Raw genomic sequence first — 14376 nt, forward strand, 5'->3', positions numbered from 1 at the left:
TTTACTAAATACCAGCAAGGAAAAGTCAAGAGCCTTATGTACTCTTTAATTCATTTCCTTCTCTAGGCTTTAAGTGTTCTTTGCCTTCCATCTTGAGGCTTATAGTGGGTAATTTACGCTTTGCACAGAGAGTGTTATGACAAATAGACCACAGAAACTCAGCACTTAGACCTAATAGGCACAGGTGCAGAGACTTTACATCCCCACCACTCAGATCGGCTCCTTGAAATCTCAGGTTAGAGAATTCTTTTCTAAATTGAATCCTCTTATTTATAAAATCTATTAGAATCTACTTTAGGAGTATCAGCAAATTACAGGTTCTAGACCACCATCTTCTCTGCTTCTGAGAATTCATAACTGAGAAACAAAGTTATCCATCTCAGTAGTTGAGGGAACTACTTGGAGTAATTCTATAGTTAATTTAAACACAAATTTTTATTTATATTTAGAATTGTTACTAAGGTAAGAAATTTGTCACTTAACTGCCCCCAGCACTGCCCAGTGTGACATAACTTGGTGCTTAACAGAGACCTAAACCTTGATGCTTAACAAATACCTAGATGAATAAAAGGGAAGCCGCAGACAATGTGTAAAATTGTGCTTGTGTGTGACAGTGTTGTCCTTCCGTGTAACTACATTCCATTCTGTCTGTGGTTCGTAAAGTTCAGGAGCTGTAAATTCCTTCTGCGCACAGTTGTCTCCTGCCTGAACACACAATGCAGTTTCTCTAATTAGCTTTAAAAACAAGGTTCATTAAATCGGAGTTCTTCCATCAATTTCTGTTCCGGGCCTGTCTGTTCAATATGCATCGAGATTGGCTGTAATCAGCACTGCACTGGATGAGGTGCGGGAAGAGAGGCCTCACGAGGTCCCAGGCTTGAAACGGAGTCCTGATGTGTAACCATTTTTTTTCCTGTGCTTGCTGTCATTTCTGCTGGTAGATTTTCTTGAAAACTCTCAGTTTCTCTCCACCTTTGCATTTCATATTTGGGATCAGTTCCAGAGAGTGGTTTACAGTTTTGTAATTCTGCAAAAAAAAAAAAAAAAAAAAGTACTTTTTTTTTCACTGTTAGAAGAAAAGACTTGTAGGTTTCAAGCCTGTTTCTCTAAGAGGTGCACCTGGTGAGGCAAAGTTCCCAGGCAAGTCCCCCTTATGTTGGCACTAACAAATGGAAAAATTCCGGTATCAATAAAATTTTTTTTCTGAAATATACCAAAGCTAGCATGGTAAAACAGTGATCATTGCTTCCTCGCTAACACAATGTAAGATGACATATTTTAGCATTCGGGTGACAGAAACACGATGCCTGTAGGATGCACACAAGCACTGTAACTCCCACGTGTGTTCTCTAAGAGAACTGCGCTTTCATGCCATGCGTTAGAAGGCACCGGGTTCTGTACCACTAATCATGTCTCCTATTGTAAACTTTAGTAGAATTGATAAATAGTAGTGCAGAAAATTTTGAAAGCTCCACATTTTTAAGAGATGAAATTTTTATTTTCAGTTGTGTTAAAAGTGTAACATATGTTTGTGTAGTCAAGACAAATCATTTTTTAGGAAGTTACCAGCATGCCTAAAGCCCTCTTGAACCTCTTCTCACTTAGAACAAACCTTTCCATCCAGAGAAATCATCGTGACTTTTATCATGGGAAGAATTTCAGTTACATGTAAATGCAGGCTTCTGATATAAATATATATGCTTTGTGACTGGCCTGTTCGTCTCAGTTTTGGGTCATTCATGTTGCATGAATGTGAGGTTCACTTGCGTTGAAGAATATTAGTTTCTGTTCATATTCTATTTTGTGAAATACCCTGGAATACATTTATTCTACTGTATGTCAGTTCAAATTCTTTCCTAGTCCCCACTTATTATAGATAACACCACAGTGAACACTCTAGAGGCTTGAAAGATACTGACTGACTACCAAACTCAGCCTGCAGCAGGAACAAGTTGAGACTTGATTCATTCAACAATCGACAGACCCACAGTTACTGCCTTAACTTCTGGATACCAAGACAGATAGCATTGGGTGGAGACAACATGACAGTCAACCAATCAGGCTGAGAGCTCTGAGATCTGTAGCCAGGGCCTCCTGTAGAATTGGCAGGCCACGCCCCACAAGGGCCCAGCTCTGCTGGAGGTAGTGGTTACAACTGTTTTATTCCCCCTTTCCCAAGAGGTCACGTGTACCCAAGTCATCTCAGTATGTAGCAGAGGGTGACCCTGACCCTACCACTCCACATCCCGGGACCTGGGTTCAGTTCTCACAACCTACATGGTAGCTCACAACTACCTATAAGTCCAGTTCCAGGGACTGGATATCTACCACATGCAGTCCAAACATCATACTCAAGAAATATAAATAAATCATAAATCTAAAATTAAAAAGAATCTACTCAGGAAATCTTCATGCCTCAAATACAGATTTTATCTCAAAAGATTTATTGCTTTTCCCTTTTAAAATCTGGATATGGTATGACAGAGACATAAAATATTTATGTGTGTGTGTGTTTATAATTTTCCTATGACTCAGAGCTTCGTACTGAAAATACCTTCCTTTTATCCTATCTTTTACTCTGATATTATTATAAATCAAATGAATCCTATGATTTGTTCATTCAACTAAGAAACCAATGTGTTTTCAAAGAAATCAGTTTAAAACTTACTAGTTTCCAAATATTTTTTTCTGTGCAGTCATGTTAACTGATGTATTGACTTTATGCTGACCTGCCTTATGAAACGCATTATTTCTAACAGGGTGCCAGTTGATCCTTTGGTGTTTTTGTCAAATATGGCTCTGTGGTCTGCACAAAATTTCAGAGTTTGTTTCTTCAGTTTCTATCTTTATTGTTTCTCTCTTGTTTTATTGTACTGCGTGAAATGTGCATGTATACTAAATTAGAATTGTTGAATGTGCAGTATCTTCATTATTTGTTTCTGCCTTTTTGAATGACTTTGGTTTTTTCCTTTGTTCTGTTAACATGGTGAGTTAAACAAAATGCTTTTCAAATCCTAGTTCAACTTTGCATTTCTGGAATGCCCATCTTGTACTCTGTCATTATCTTTAGATGTGCCAGGAACACTATTGCTTGCTAAGTTTGTATCAGTTTTTAAGGGAGATTGATCAATAACATTCCTTTCTTTTTTAAAATTTCATTTTATATTTCATCCACAGTTCTCCCTGCCTCTTTCTACGCCCCCATTCCCCAGCCCACCTCCCATCCACTTCTCCCAATGGGTAAGGGCTGCCATGGGAAGTCCACAAAGTCTGGCACATTAAGTTGGGGCAGGACCAAGCCCCCACTTCCCACATTAAGGCTGAGCATGGCATCCCACCATAGGCAATGGGCTCCAGTATGCCAGCTCAAGCACCAGGGATACATCCTGTCTTACTGCCAGGTGCCTCACAGATAGTCCAAACTTCACCAATGTCTCCCACATGTGGAGGCCTAGTTTGGTCCCATGGAGGCTCCACAGCTGTCTAGTAAAGTTCTTGGTAGGTTTTGGTGTCAAGGTGGAGCTGGTCTCAAATAACGTAGACAATAATTTCTTACTAGTGAAAATTTTTGTGTTGAGTGACCGTTAGTGAAGGGGGATAAAAAAGGAAGAATTTGTCACGGAAGCATTTAGAACTATTATGTTTGATGAAAGGGAAGAACAATTTTATTGATGTTTTATTGACATTTTGAAAATTCAGGGAGTTTGTTCATTACGTATAGGTATCCTTTTTGGCATAAGGATATTTGTTAGGTTCTCTACATTCTATTTGTCTTCTCTTTCCTCATTATTTTTTGTTTTTCACTTTGTCTGACGTATTTCTTTTCTCTGTTTATTTTAGCTTATTGAAATGAATGCTTTTACGTTTCCTCTACCACATCCATTTAACCCTCTAAAATGATTTCTAAGCATGTTCTTTGCTACATCCTACAGCATGAATAGCATGTTCCTGTTGTTTAGAGTCGCTGCTGCTTCTTTGCCTCATGGGTTTGTAGAGGAAGATAGTGCATACGGGCTGACATCGGTGAGTCCTGCAGAACTGCTGTTGTTTGTTCCTAACTGACTTCAGCAGTGGTCAGAAATAACCTGGTGAATATCAGTTCTGTGTGATTTGCTGAGATTTACTTTGTGCTAAACCTGTTCTCTGTAAGAAATATTCCTCCTGATCTTCAAAAGAATGTTGAGTGCAGTCTATAAATGTCAGTCATCCAGTCTTCACACAGCGTTTTTTCTGTTCATCAGCACAACAGCTGTGTCATGGTTCATCGTTCTGAATATCGATGTGTTTGTTTCTTATTTGAGTTCTGAAATAAACTCCTAATGGTGCTTGGATTTTAATTCAGTCGGTCCTGTTTAGAGTGCACTCTTGTGCCGCCCCCATGCTCCCACCTTACCGTAATGCCCGCCTTGGTCTTGTGCTGGACCAGCTGTCCCATCCCCTTTGGCTACTGCTCATGCCGAAAATCTTACTTCTGACTTTTGACCACTGTGGTCCCTTTGACTCACATCTTTAGCTAGTGCTTAAGGGGATTTTAAACATTATCTGAGAATATTAAACTTTTATTTGGATTACTTGCAATAGCTTCTTATATTTCATAAGACCATTTGATTAATTTGAGTTTAATTTTTAATCTTTTTGTTTTTGTCCTATTCATTATTATCATTTATGTTCATACTTTAAATTGGTTTTCATCTTTTATTAGCATATTATGCTTTTATTATTTTATTTATTTTGAAATAATTGTACATTTGTTTGAAATTTTGTATAGTCTTCAAAGGTGTGTATATATATATATATATATATATATATGAGTTATACATATATACTATATACACTGAGGTTTCATCTTAACAATCTAATGAAATATCAAAATTACGAAGGTTTGATGGTTGGTTCACCAATATGTGATTTTGTGACCATCACCACAGTTAAGATAGTATCTAGTTCATCACCACAAATATCTTTATTGCTATATGCTGATTGTCCTGCTCAGTTAACTCCCTAGACCACCTGCAGCCCCTGGCAGCTATAGTCTTATTTTTATCTTTCATTAATTTGTTATTTCAAAATGATTATGAAGATAGACTTTTTAAATTAAAATCTTATTTTAAGAACTTGCAAATTAAAACAAAAACAAAAAGACGCAGTGAGATTAATGGATTTTTACACAGAACACACAGAACAGCCATTTTGAAACTCTGGCACTTCATACTGGAGTTTACTCTTACTGGTTATACTTTTAGGCACTGAAACACACACAGACAAACAAACAAACACAGAGACAGAGAGAGATCAAGGACAGTTAAAACTGGAAAATCAATTAGCTTTATATCCTCTTCCATGATTCAACTGTAGAGTTTTTGTGAATACAGATTTTTGTTGCTGTTGTTTGTTTTTGAGGCAGATTGCACAGTGTGTCCTAGGCTATTTTGAGTTCACAATCCTCTTCCCTCGACCTCCTGTATTACAGACATGTACCACAATGTCTGACCTTCAGCTTGGGATTTTGTTGATGCTTAGGAGGTTGTTTAGTAAATGCATGCACTTTTTTTTTCAGAAACTAACCGTTTTTCTGCCAGTAAGAATGTATTTATGTTTTTCTACATCCTTTCTATTTCCGGAGGTATGAAAAGGTAGTTTTTATGTTTCTAACTGACTCTTTTTTATGATGCTGATCATCTTTTGGTACCTATTGTCCATTTCTCTATCCTATTTAGTAAAATGTTTCTGCTTTTTGCTCATTTGTACATGATTTCTGAGTTTCCTAATATATTCTGTACACTGGCTTCCTGTCCTGTCCCTTCACTCACCCCATTCTAGTTTAGTCAGTGCTGTTACCCCCAGAAGATGCAAAGAACTTAAAACCTTTGAGTACAGTTTATTTTCATTCCTGCCTCTTGTGTAAATGCTGCCCAGATCTCCACAGATATCCCAGACTCTACAGGCTCATATTGTTTACTATTTTAGTAATTGTTATTAATTCACTCACATTTTAAACCTTTTTTGTAGTCTTTAATTATGAACCTTCTGTTTAAATTAGTTTCTCTCTGCCCCCAAACTTACTCCGCTATTATTACTTTTTTTTATTATTTTTCTCTCTAAATTTAAGGCAACAGCTGTATTTCCACACATGTGCTATAGAAAAGGGAGGCATTTATGCCCACTTCCTTAGGTTTTTATTTATTTGTTTACTTATTTGGAGACAGAGTCCCTTGAACTGTGGATCCTCCTGTCTGTCTTTTTTTGATATAGGCGTGTGCAATCACCTCTGGTTTATGTCTTGGTTTAATCACTTTGCTCCGTTTTGGCCTGATTTCTTTGGTGGCAAACTGAAGCTTTTCAGATTCTCTTTGCCTTGGCTATCAGCTGTGCCATTGTAGTACACTGTAGTCAGGAGCCTCTAACGTAGGTGGCAGTGGTCCCGGCTGTTGTACATGCCCCACCTTTGTGGACTGGCTGCTGCTCTGCTTCTCATTGGTAGAACTTGCCAGGATTCCTGGTTTCTTTATCATACTTGGTATATTTTTTCTGCCTTTTTGCATACTTTCTACTTGTTGGTTTGTTTTGATAAAGGGTTTCTCCAATATAAACATTCCCAGAGGCTTAATTTCATTTTGAACTAAAGTGAGTTCTTATTTTCTTGGAATCCTGTTCTCTTAGCACAGCTCCACATGATTGAGGGACTTACTGGACAGAGTTGTTGCTCACTTCTGTAAGAACAGTGGGCGATGGCAGCCTCTGTACTTCAGCTGCCCCGTTGCACAGCTACATGTAGATTTGTCTATAGGTCATTGTAAAACTGTGTGTTGTAACGGCTCCAGAGGTGGTGGAATCTGGGAGAACGGAGCCGATAATGAGGTTGCCTGAAAAGTCATGTAATAACCAACTTTATTTCTGCTACACGTGGGAGGAAGAGCACAAATAACACATTCTAAGAACAATTCCATGTTTTGAAAAAACTGAGATCACAAGAGTAGTTTCTTGTTTTCTCAAAAGCACTCTGAATTGTCTTCACATGACTCCATTCTTGGACTATGTTCTGACAGTTTCCCATTTATGATTTTTATGAAGGCATATGTTATGTGTGATGTAAATTTCTTCTATGGAAACATAAAATTCTTTTTAAAACTATATAGGTGAATAAATGAATTATGTTGAATTGGTTTTATTGACCAAACTTTCAAACTGAGGGAAGATCTGTAGTGATCTAGAAAATCTTGTAGAAGGATTCTCATACTTGTAATAACTGGCTCCTTGCTAGATCCTGTCCTTGCACTTAGAGTTGGCAAACTTTTCTATTAAACAATGTGCATAATCTCCATTTAAGTTCTATTTGGGGTAACAACATTAAGAGGCGTTCATAAATTAATTTGTTTGTTTATTGGGCACATAAAAGATCTTTGAGATGCAAATAATCTGCCAGAAATTAATAAGTAAAGTTCATTTTGTGTCTCAAATTACCAAACAGATAACGTCTTTTTCTTATTTCATACTACGTTTTAGACATGGACCACTTTGCTATCTTAGACTGGCCTAAAACTTGAGATCTTCCTAACTTAGCCTCCCTAGACCTGGAACTGTAGGTGTGCATCCATGCCTGGGTTAGGAATCCATTTTAATATATAGTTTAAGACTCATCAAAATGTGCCTTTGTGCGTTTTCCTAAGAGTATAAATTTTTAAGCTTAAAAACCATTCTTTTGGTGGCGTAATTAAATGACGGTTTTAAATACGTGGGCTGTTTTCACTAGGTAGCTTTCTATTTATATGAGACCTCAGGAGCAGGGAAGATGCCAGGGAAGTAGGTGACGTCCACTAACCTCTTAAACAGATGATCTCCATGCTGTGATGATACTTATTCTCCAGTGACTTTACTCTTGCAGTGCCCTCCGCCCGGTCCTTTGTAACACCAGAGCTTGTACATCAGTGGTTAATTTCTTATAGAGAGACCATCTATTCTTGGAATGGGGTTTGCTCATTCTGGCTTACTGTAGCAGAAGTCCAAATATTTTTCACTATGAAAACATACCATAGGCATTAGGTCCTAGTGTGTGGGATCTTCAGCCTGTCACAAATTTTATTATGCCATCTGCTTCAACCTGAGCAGTGTGTCTTCTGCCGGCAGACTTTGCTGAAGTTGCCATGGCTCGGGATAAAAAAAATCAGTCTTGGCAAAAGAAACTTGCTTTTGAAAAAATAATAATTGATCATGCCTGCTGTATGTTTTAAAATAAGCATTTGAAAGAATTCCCAGAAGCTTCTTTCCTCTTTTTTGTGGTGACTAAAGGTAGCTAATACAGTGATAACTTTGGTAACTAAATAAGTTTTCTGTTTTATTTTTAAGAATGGGTGACAAAGTGTTATTGGGGCACAGGATAAAGTATTTCATAGAATTCATCATTGGAAGCTCTTTACTTTGTCTTTCCAGGAGTGGCATTTAAAGTGACTGTTTATCGCACAAAGGTGGTAGCAACTTGGAAAAGCCTCTTTGTCACACAGTGCTGTTAGGTACATGATATTGTGTAGTTCCATCATCTATGAATTGGAGCTGATGCTAATGGAGGAGTTGTGTGGATAAATGTTTATTCTGAATATATGTTTTGAAGGCCTATTCTATGCAAGGCATTTCTCTAGAGGACAGAGACCTGGAAGTAGACAGAATGGTTTGATCCCTCTACTGGGGAGTTTTCTGTTCTGGTTACCTCCACTGTCTGGAGTGAAAGTGCTGTGGCAGTGGGTGTGTGTCAACAGCATGGAAATGCTGTCCTAGTTAGCATTAACTGTCAGTTTGTCACAGCCAAGAGTCTACTGAAAAGGGAGTCTTCGTTGAGTAATTAATTGTCTTTATTTAAGTTTGACTAAAAAATGTCTGTGAGCCATTTTCTTGATTGTCAGTTGATGTAGGAGGTCCCAGCCCCCTGAAGGCAATACCATCCTGTGGGCTGCTGGTCCTGAGCTGTAGACAAAAGCTAGCTAAGCATGAAGCCTGTGAAAGACTGAGCCAGAAAGCAAGCTGGCAAGTTGCACTCCTCATGGTTCCTGCCTCCATGTTCCAGCCTTGATTTCTGCCTTTCCTTCCTTCAGCAGTGAACTATGGCCTGTGTGTAAGCCACATAAACGTTTTTCTCTCCAAGTTGTGTTTTTTCAGAGTGTTTTATCTGTCACAACAGCAGATAAAACTAGAATAAGAGCTCTGGAGAGAAGCAGGGCAAGGGTACAGAGAGCAAGGTGCTGGGATAGACTGCTGGGGAGGCTTCTATAGCAAGGTCGAGTAAGCAGGAGGGAAACAAGTGGATATGAATATCTTTCTCTGGCTGTGGTGTGAACACCTTGACGTAGTGTGAGATACAGTGAGGAGGTCAGCATGGCTAGAGCGAAGGGAGGGAGGATCAGGGAGGGGAATAGCTTTTCTGAACATAACATGGATGAATCTTTCTGACATATAATTGTAGACAGAAAATTACATTCTAACACTTTGCAGAAATGTCCAGCTAGGACTGACTGTGTCTACTTCACAGGAAAGATTGACTGTCTACATGGCACTGGTAGGGTTGACTGCATACACTGCTTAGTTAGGACTGACTGTTTTTACTGCACAGTTAGGACTGACTGTCTACACTATACAGTTAGGATTGACCATCTATAGTGCACAATTAGAAGTTGTAGTGATATTTCATTTGTATTTTAATAAATGAAGCTTGCCTGAAGATCAGAGAGTGAAATAGCATACCATCCAGAAGTCCAGGCACAGATATGCTAGGCCTGTAGGCTAAATATGGCTGCTCCAATGTTACAAAAGAACTTTTGGTGACTGTCCTGGTAGCACAATGTCTGTGTCATTTCTAGAACTTTGGAAGTTGCTTATAATGCACTTCCTGCTTATTTGGGTAATATTATATCTTTCTGGAATCTTTGATGGAGTTGAAGACTAGATAGTTATAATTATAGTTTTTTTTTAGTTATGGTAAAAAATAAATTAGATATAAAACTTTAGACTCAGGTGAGAGAGTATTTTCCTTAATTTGCCCAATGGAAATGGACTAAATATTGTAACTATAATTCTTGCTTGATAACTGTTTTGTATATGTAATTTTGCTGTGTTAAAGATAAAACCTTCCTTTTTAATTAGACAGAAAAGGGGAGGTGATGTGGGATGCTCTTCTGTATGTGTGTTGCTTTTATTGGTTAATGAATGAAGCTGTTTTGGCCAATGGCTTAGCAGAGTAAAGCCAGACAGGAAATCCAAACAGAGATATATAAAGAGTAGGCAGACTCAAGGAGATAGCATGTAGCCACCGAAGGAGAAAGATGTCAGAACATTACCAGTAAGCCACAGCCTTGTGGCAATACATAGATGAATAGAGATTTGTTAATTTAGTTAGTAAGAACTATCTAGGAATATGCCTGAGCCATTGGCCTAACAGTGTTGTAATTAATATAGTATATTTGTGATTATTTGGGTCTGGGTGGCCGGGAATGAAAACACAGTCTCTGTCTACAAGAACTGATAACTGTCTATACTGCTTTCACTTAGCTTTACTTAGAGCCATGTAAGAGCCATTTTGATGTTCTGTTTTGCAAAACATAATAATCTTTTTTGGTGTTGTTATTCCAGGCTTAGCGGAAATTGGCCAGATTGTCTGTTCAGTCTAATGCTTTTGAGAAACATTAACCCAAAATTAAAGAGACATGTGGCCTTGGGGCTACTTCTGCATCTCACAAGAATGCATAATGACTGCAGTCGACTTAGACACACTAGAATTGTTGCTATTAATCTCTGCATCCTCCTAGGTCAACATTGCTACTTTAGCAACTACCAGTGCTGACCCTGCCCACATTCCTCAGCTCAGCTCTGCTGTGATTCCTACTCTGCCAAGTGAATCACTTTTACTGTCTACAAATAATGGGAACCTGGAAGCTCTTTCTGGACCTGGTGCTCCACCTGTTATGGATGGGAAGCCAGCTTTTGATGAACTTGATCAGCTCATCAAAAATATGGCCCAGGTAAGAGCGTTTCTCCTTGTGACTTAGCAATGGATATATTTAAGAAGGTGTCTGAGTCTTGGATAATTTGAGGAATGCAGTAGCATTTATAACAAACTCCTGAACAATTTTGGAGTAAAAAAGAATTTTTGGGGAATTTGTATGCTTCGGAATTTTCAATTATATTATATTTTATTTTTTATGATTATAATACATTATTTCTCTCTTTACTCCTGCAAAATCTTTTTAAATTCATGGCCTCAGCTCCCCTGTCTCCCCCTTTCCCTCCCTCCCTCCTTCCCTCTGTCCTTCCTTCTCTCACTCCCTCCCTCTCTATTGTATACACACACACACACACACACACACACACCTTGAGTAGATGACACCAATAAAATAAAGCAGTAAATGTGGCTATTTTTACCTGCCTAGCAGTTTGAGTTGCAATGAAGTCAGCATAGCTGGAGGTCAGGGAGTGAGAGACAGATTTCTAGGTGACGGGGAAGAGGGATCTGGACCAAAACACTAAAGAATCTTTCTTAAATGAAATTGTAGATAAAATATTGCATTTCTGATAAATGTAGTTAGGATTTATCATCTATATTGCTTTTAGTTAGTTTTATCCCCCCATCTGTGTGCATTCCAAAATTCATAAATACATCCTGATTAGTCTGTACAACATTATTTGCATGTTTAATTTCAAGGCTGATATTTGGAAAAATGATCACATTCTAAATGGGGTATTTTGTGCCACATTCCAGAAATACTCTTCTGGAAAAGTGAAAGGCTCTATTCTAGGTGATGAGTGCTAAACTCTTCTTTTTCTAATTCCTTTTTTTTTTGACAAACAGAGTAATGCCCCAATAAGATGACTGTTAGCTGTAATTATGGTTTTTGTTTTATGTATCTTTGATTTTGAGATTTTTAGTTTGATTTTGATTTTGCTATGTAATCTGGGTTGTAATGTTGGTTTGTATTCTCTGTGTAACCTAAGCTTGCATAAAACGCTCTATCCCCAATCTCAGTCTCAAGAGCTAACATTTAAGCAATGCACCATTGCTGCCATCTTGTAATTGACTCTTAATATTATTTCCTTTTTTTGTTTCATGAACAGGGTCGCCATGTGGAAATATTTGAGCTCCTCAAACCTCCATGTGGAGGCCTTGGGTTTAGTGTTGTTGGGCTCAGAAGTGAAAACAGGGGAGAGTTGGGGATATTTGTACAAGAGATTCAAGAGGGCAGTGTGGCTCACAGGTGAGATTGGCACAGCAACTTCTGTGTTTTTGATGTAACAATGAGAAAGATTTTGATCACTATGGGGGTAAATGGATACAAACAAAAACGGAAACAATCAGATATTAACCAGTTTTGGAAGTCATTAATATTTGGGATTATGAATCACGTCCATTAAAATGAGCTACAGGATGGGTGAGATGGCTGAAGTGTCTACTTTGCAAATGTGAGGACCTAGGTTTGTATCCCCACAAGAAAAGATGGAAAAGCCAGATGAGGAGGTCCGCATCTCCAACCCAGCACCGGGTTAGCGGAGCTAGGCAGATGCCAAGGTTTGCTGGCCTGCCAGTCTGGCAAAGCACCTGAGCTTCGATTTCACCGAGAGACTGTCACAAAAATGCGATCAGAGCGGTAGAGGAAGATCCTTGCTGTCAACCTGTGGCCTCTCTGCACAGGGGAATAAGCAGTCGTGCACATACATGTTTACATCACACACATTACACAAGTAAAATGAGAGCTATTAAATAGTCATTAATTACATTTTAGTTGGGAAAGGAACCTTTGAATGTAATCTTCCTTTTCACTGCTATATTTTGGGCTCCTTTTGACTTGAAATTTCCGGAAGTGCCTCATTATAATTTCATCCACGCGTCTTTAATATGCTGAGAACAGGGAGAAATGCATGTTCATGTGGCAGGCTTTCTTGGACCATGAGCCCCCAAATCTTGACACAGAAATTTATTATTAGTTATGAATTCTGGGCCTTATCTTAGGCTTGTCCTACTAGCTCTTATGATTTAATCTAACCTGTTTCTCTTCATGTATTTTTTACCTCAGGGCTTTTTACCTTTCTACTCCACATCTGGCTTCCTGAAGGCTGCCAGATTGGCTGGCCTTGGCCGCTCTCTCTATTTCTCCTTCATTCTCTTTCCTCTCTCCTCACTCAAGCCTAGATTACTCCTCCTACTTATTCTCCCTGCCCACCATCCCCGCCTTTCCCTCTACTGCCAAGCTATTGACTGTTCAGGTTTCTATTAGCCCAGTCGGGTGCCTTACACAGGCAAAGCAGCACATCTTTACATTGTTAAACAAATGTAGCATAAACAAATAGAGCACATCTTTGCCTAGCTAAAGTAATATTCCACAACAACTTTATTTTTACAACAAAGGATCAGTTGTAAATGAGTGCAAAGGGTTAGTCAGCAGATGATGAAAAAGCGACCTTTGACAGTGATTCAGGTAGTAGAGGAATTGCCACAAGCACTGGAGCCAAACCCTTCACATTTAAAAGTAGAAGCTTTAAAAATATGTATGTTCTGCATTAGGATTAAAGGGACCTGAACACTTAGGTCACAGGAACCATCATTTCCTTGAGAGTGTTCACATTTTTCCTTACTTCATTTCCTTCTTTGATAGAGATGGCAGACTGAAGGAGACAGACCAGATCCTTGCCATCAATGGCCAGGTCCTGGACCAGACAATCACACACCAGCAGGCGATTAGCATCCTGCAGAAGGCCAAGGACACTGTGCAGCTGATTGTTGCCCGAGGCGCCTTGCCCCAGGTCTCCAGCCCCCAAATTTCCCGCTCTCCATCTGCAGCCAGCACAGTTTCAGCCCACTCAAATCCAGTGAGTAGACAGGCACAGAACGCAACACTGGTCCTTTTCAGTTCTGATCACTTTCCAATGCCTGTCATTTCTTCATGTCTCAGAGCTTTGCTTCCTTTCAGTTCTTAGGTTTTGACTTTTTAAAATATATTCCTACTTGGGATATTTATTTCTGAAGTATGAGTAAGTTTTGAATTGCTAAACAGCCTTTACTTTGCATGATAGTTTGACAGCATTCATACAGAATGAAATCTCTTAATAAAATTTTCTTTACCTGTAAACAGAGAAAAATCTTTAATTTTATTTGTTTTATTTTTCTTTTCTTCCCTCCCCTCCCTCCCTTCTTTCCTTCTGTGTGCGTGTGCGCGTGCATGCATGCTTGCATGCTTTAAGGTCTGTGCTACCATACCTCATGTGGTTATAGTTAGCTGTCAGTGATGGTATAGACTTATACAAATTAGCATCTTGCCTCAAGGCATGATTAGGCAGAGGATTCTCCTAATCTAGTGCAGCTGTTGTGCTAGAAGTTTCTTTTCAAGGAAGTTTTACAAATAT

At 38.8% G+C, this 14376-nt stretch overlaps 1 protein-coding gene across 12 annotated transcripts in view; it reads left to right on the forward strand.

The window, feature by feature from the left end:
* Mpdz (multiple PDZ domain crumbs cell polarity complex component) overlaps positions 1 to 14376 on the forward strand; it is a 153655-nt gene that overhangs the window by 39798 nt on the left and 99481 nt on the right. For all 12 annotated transcript variants that reach the window (XM_057784818.1, XM_057784820.1, XM_057784816.1 and 9 more), the window contains exons 4-6: positions 10791 to 11003; positions 12094 to 12233; positions 13629 to 13842. In XM_057784818.1, coding sequence (XP_057640801.1) covers positions 10791 to 11003; positions 12094 to 12233; positions 13629 to 13842 — 567 coding nt within the window. The remainder of the gene's footprint in view (positions 1 to 10790; positions 11004 to 12093; positions 12234 to 13628; positions 13843 to 14376) is intronic.

The sequence above is a fragment of the Chionomys nivalis genome, chromosome 11, assembly GCF_950005125.1.
Source record: "Chionomys nivalis chromosome 11, mChiNiv1.1, whole genome shotgun sequence".
NCBI lineage: Eukaryota > Metazoa > Chordata > Mammalia > Rodentia > Cricetidae > Chionomys > Chionomys nivalis.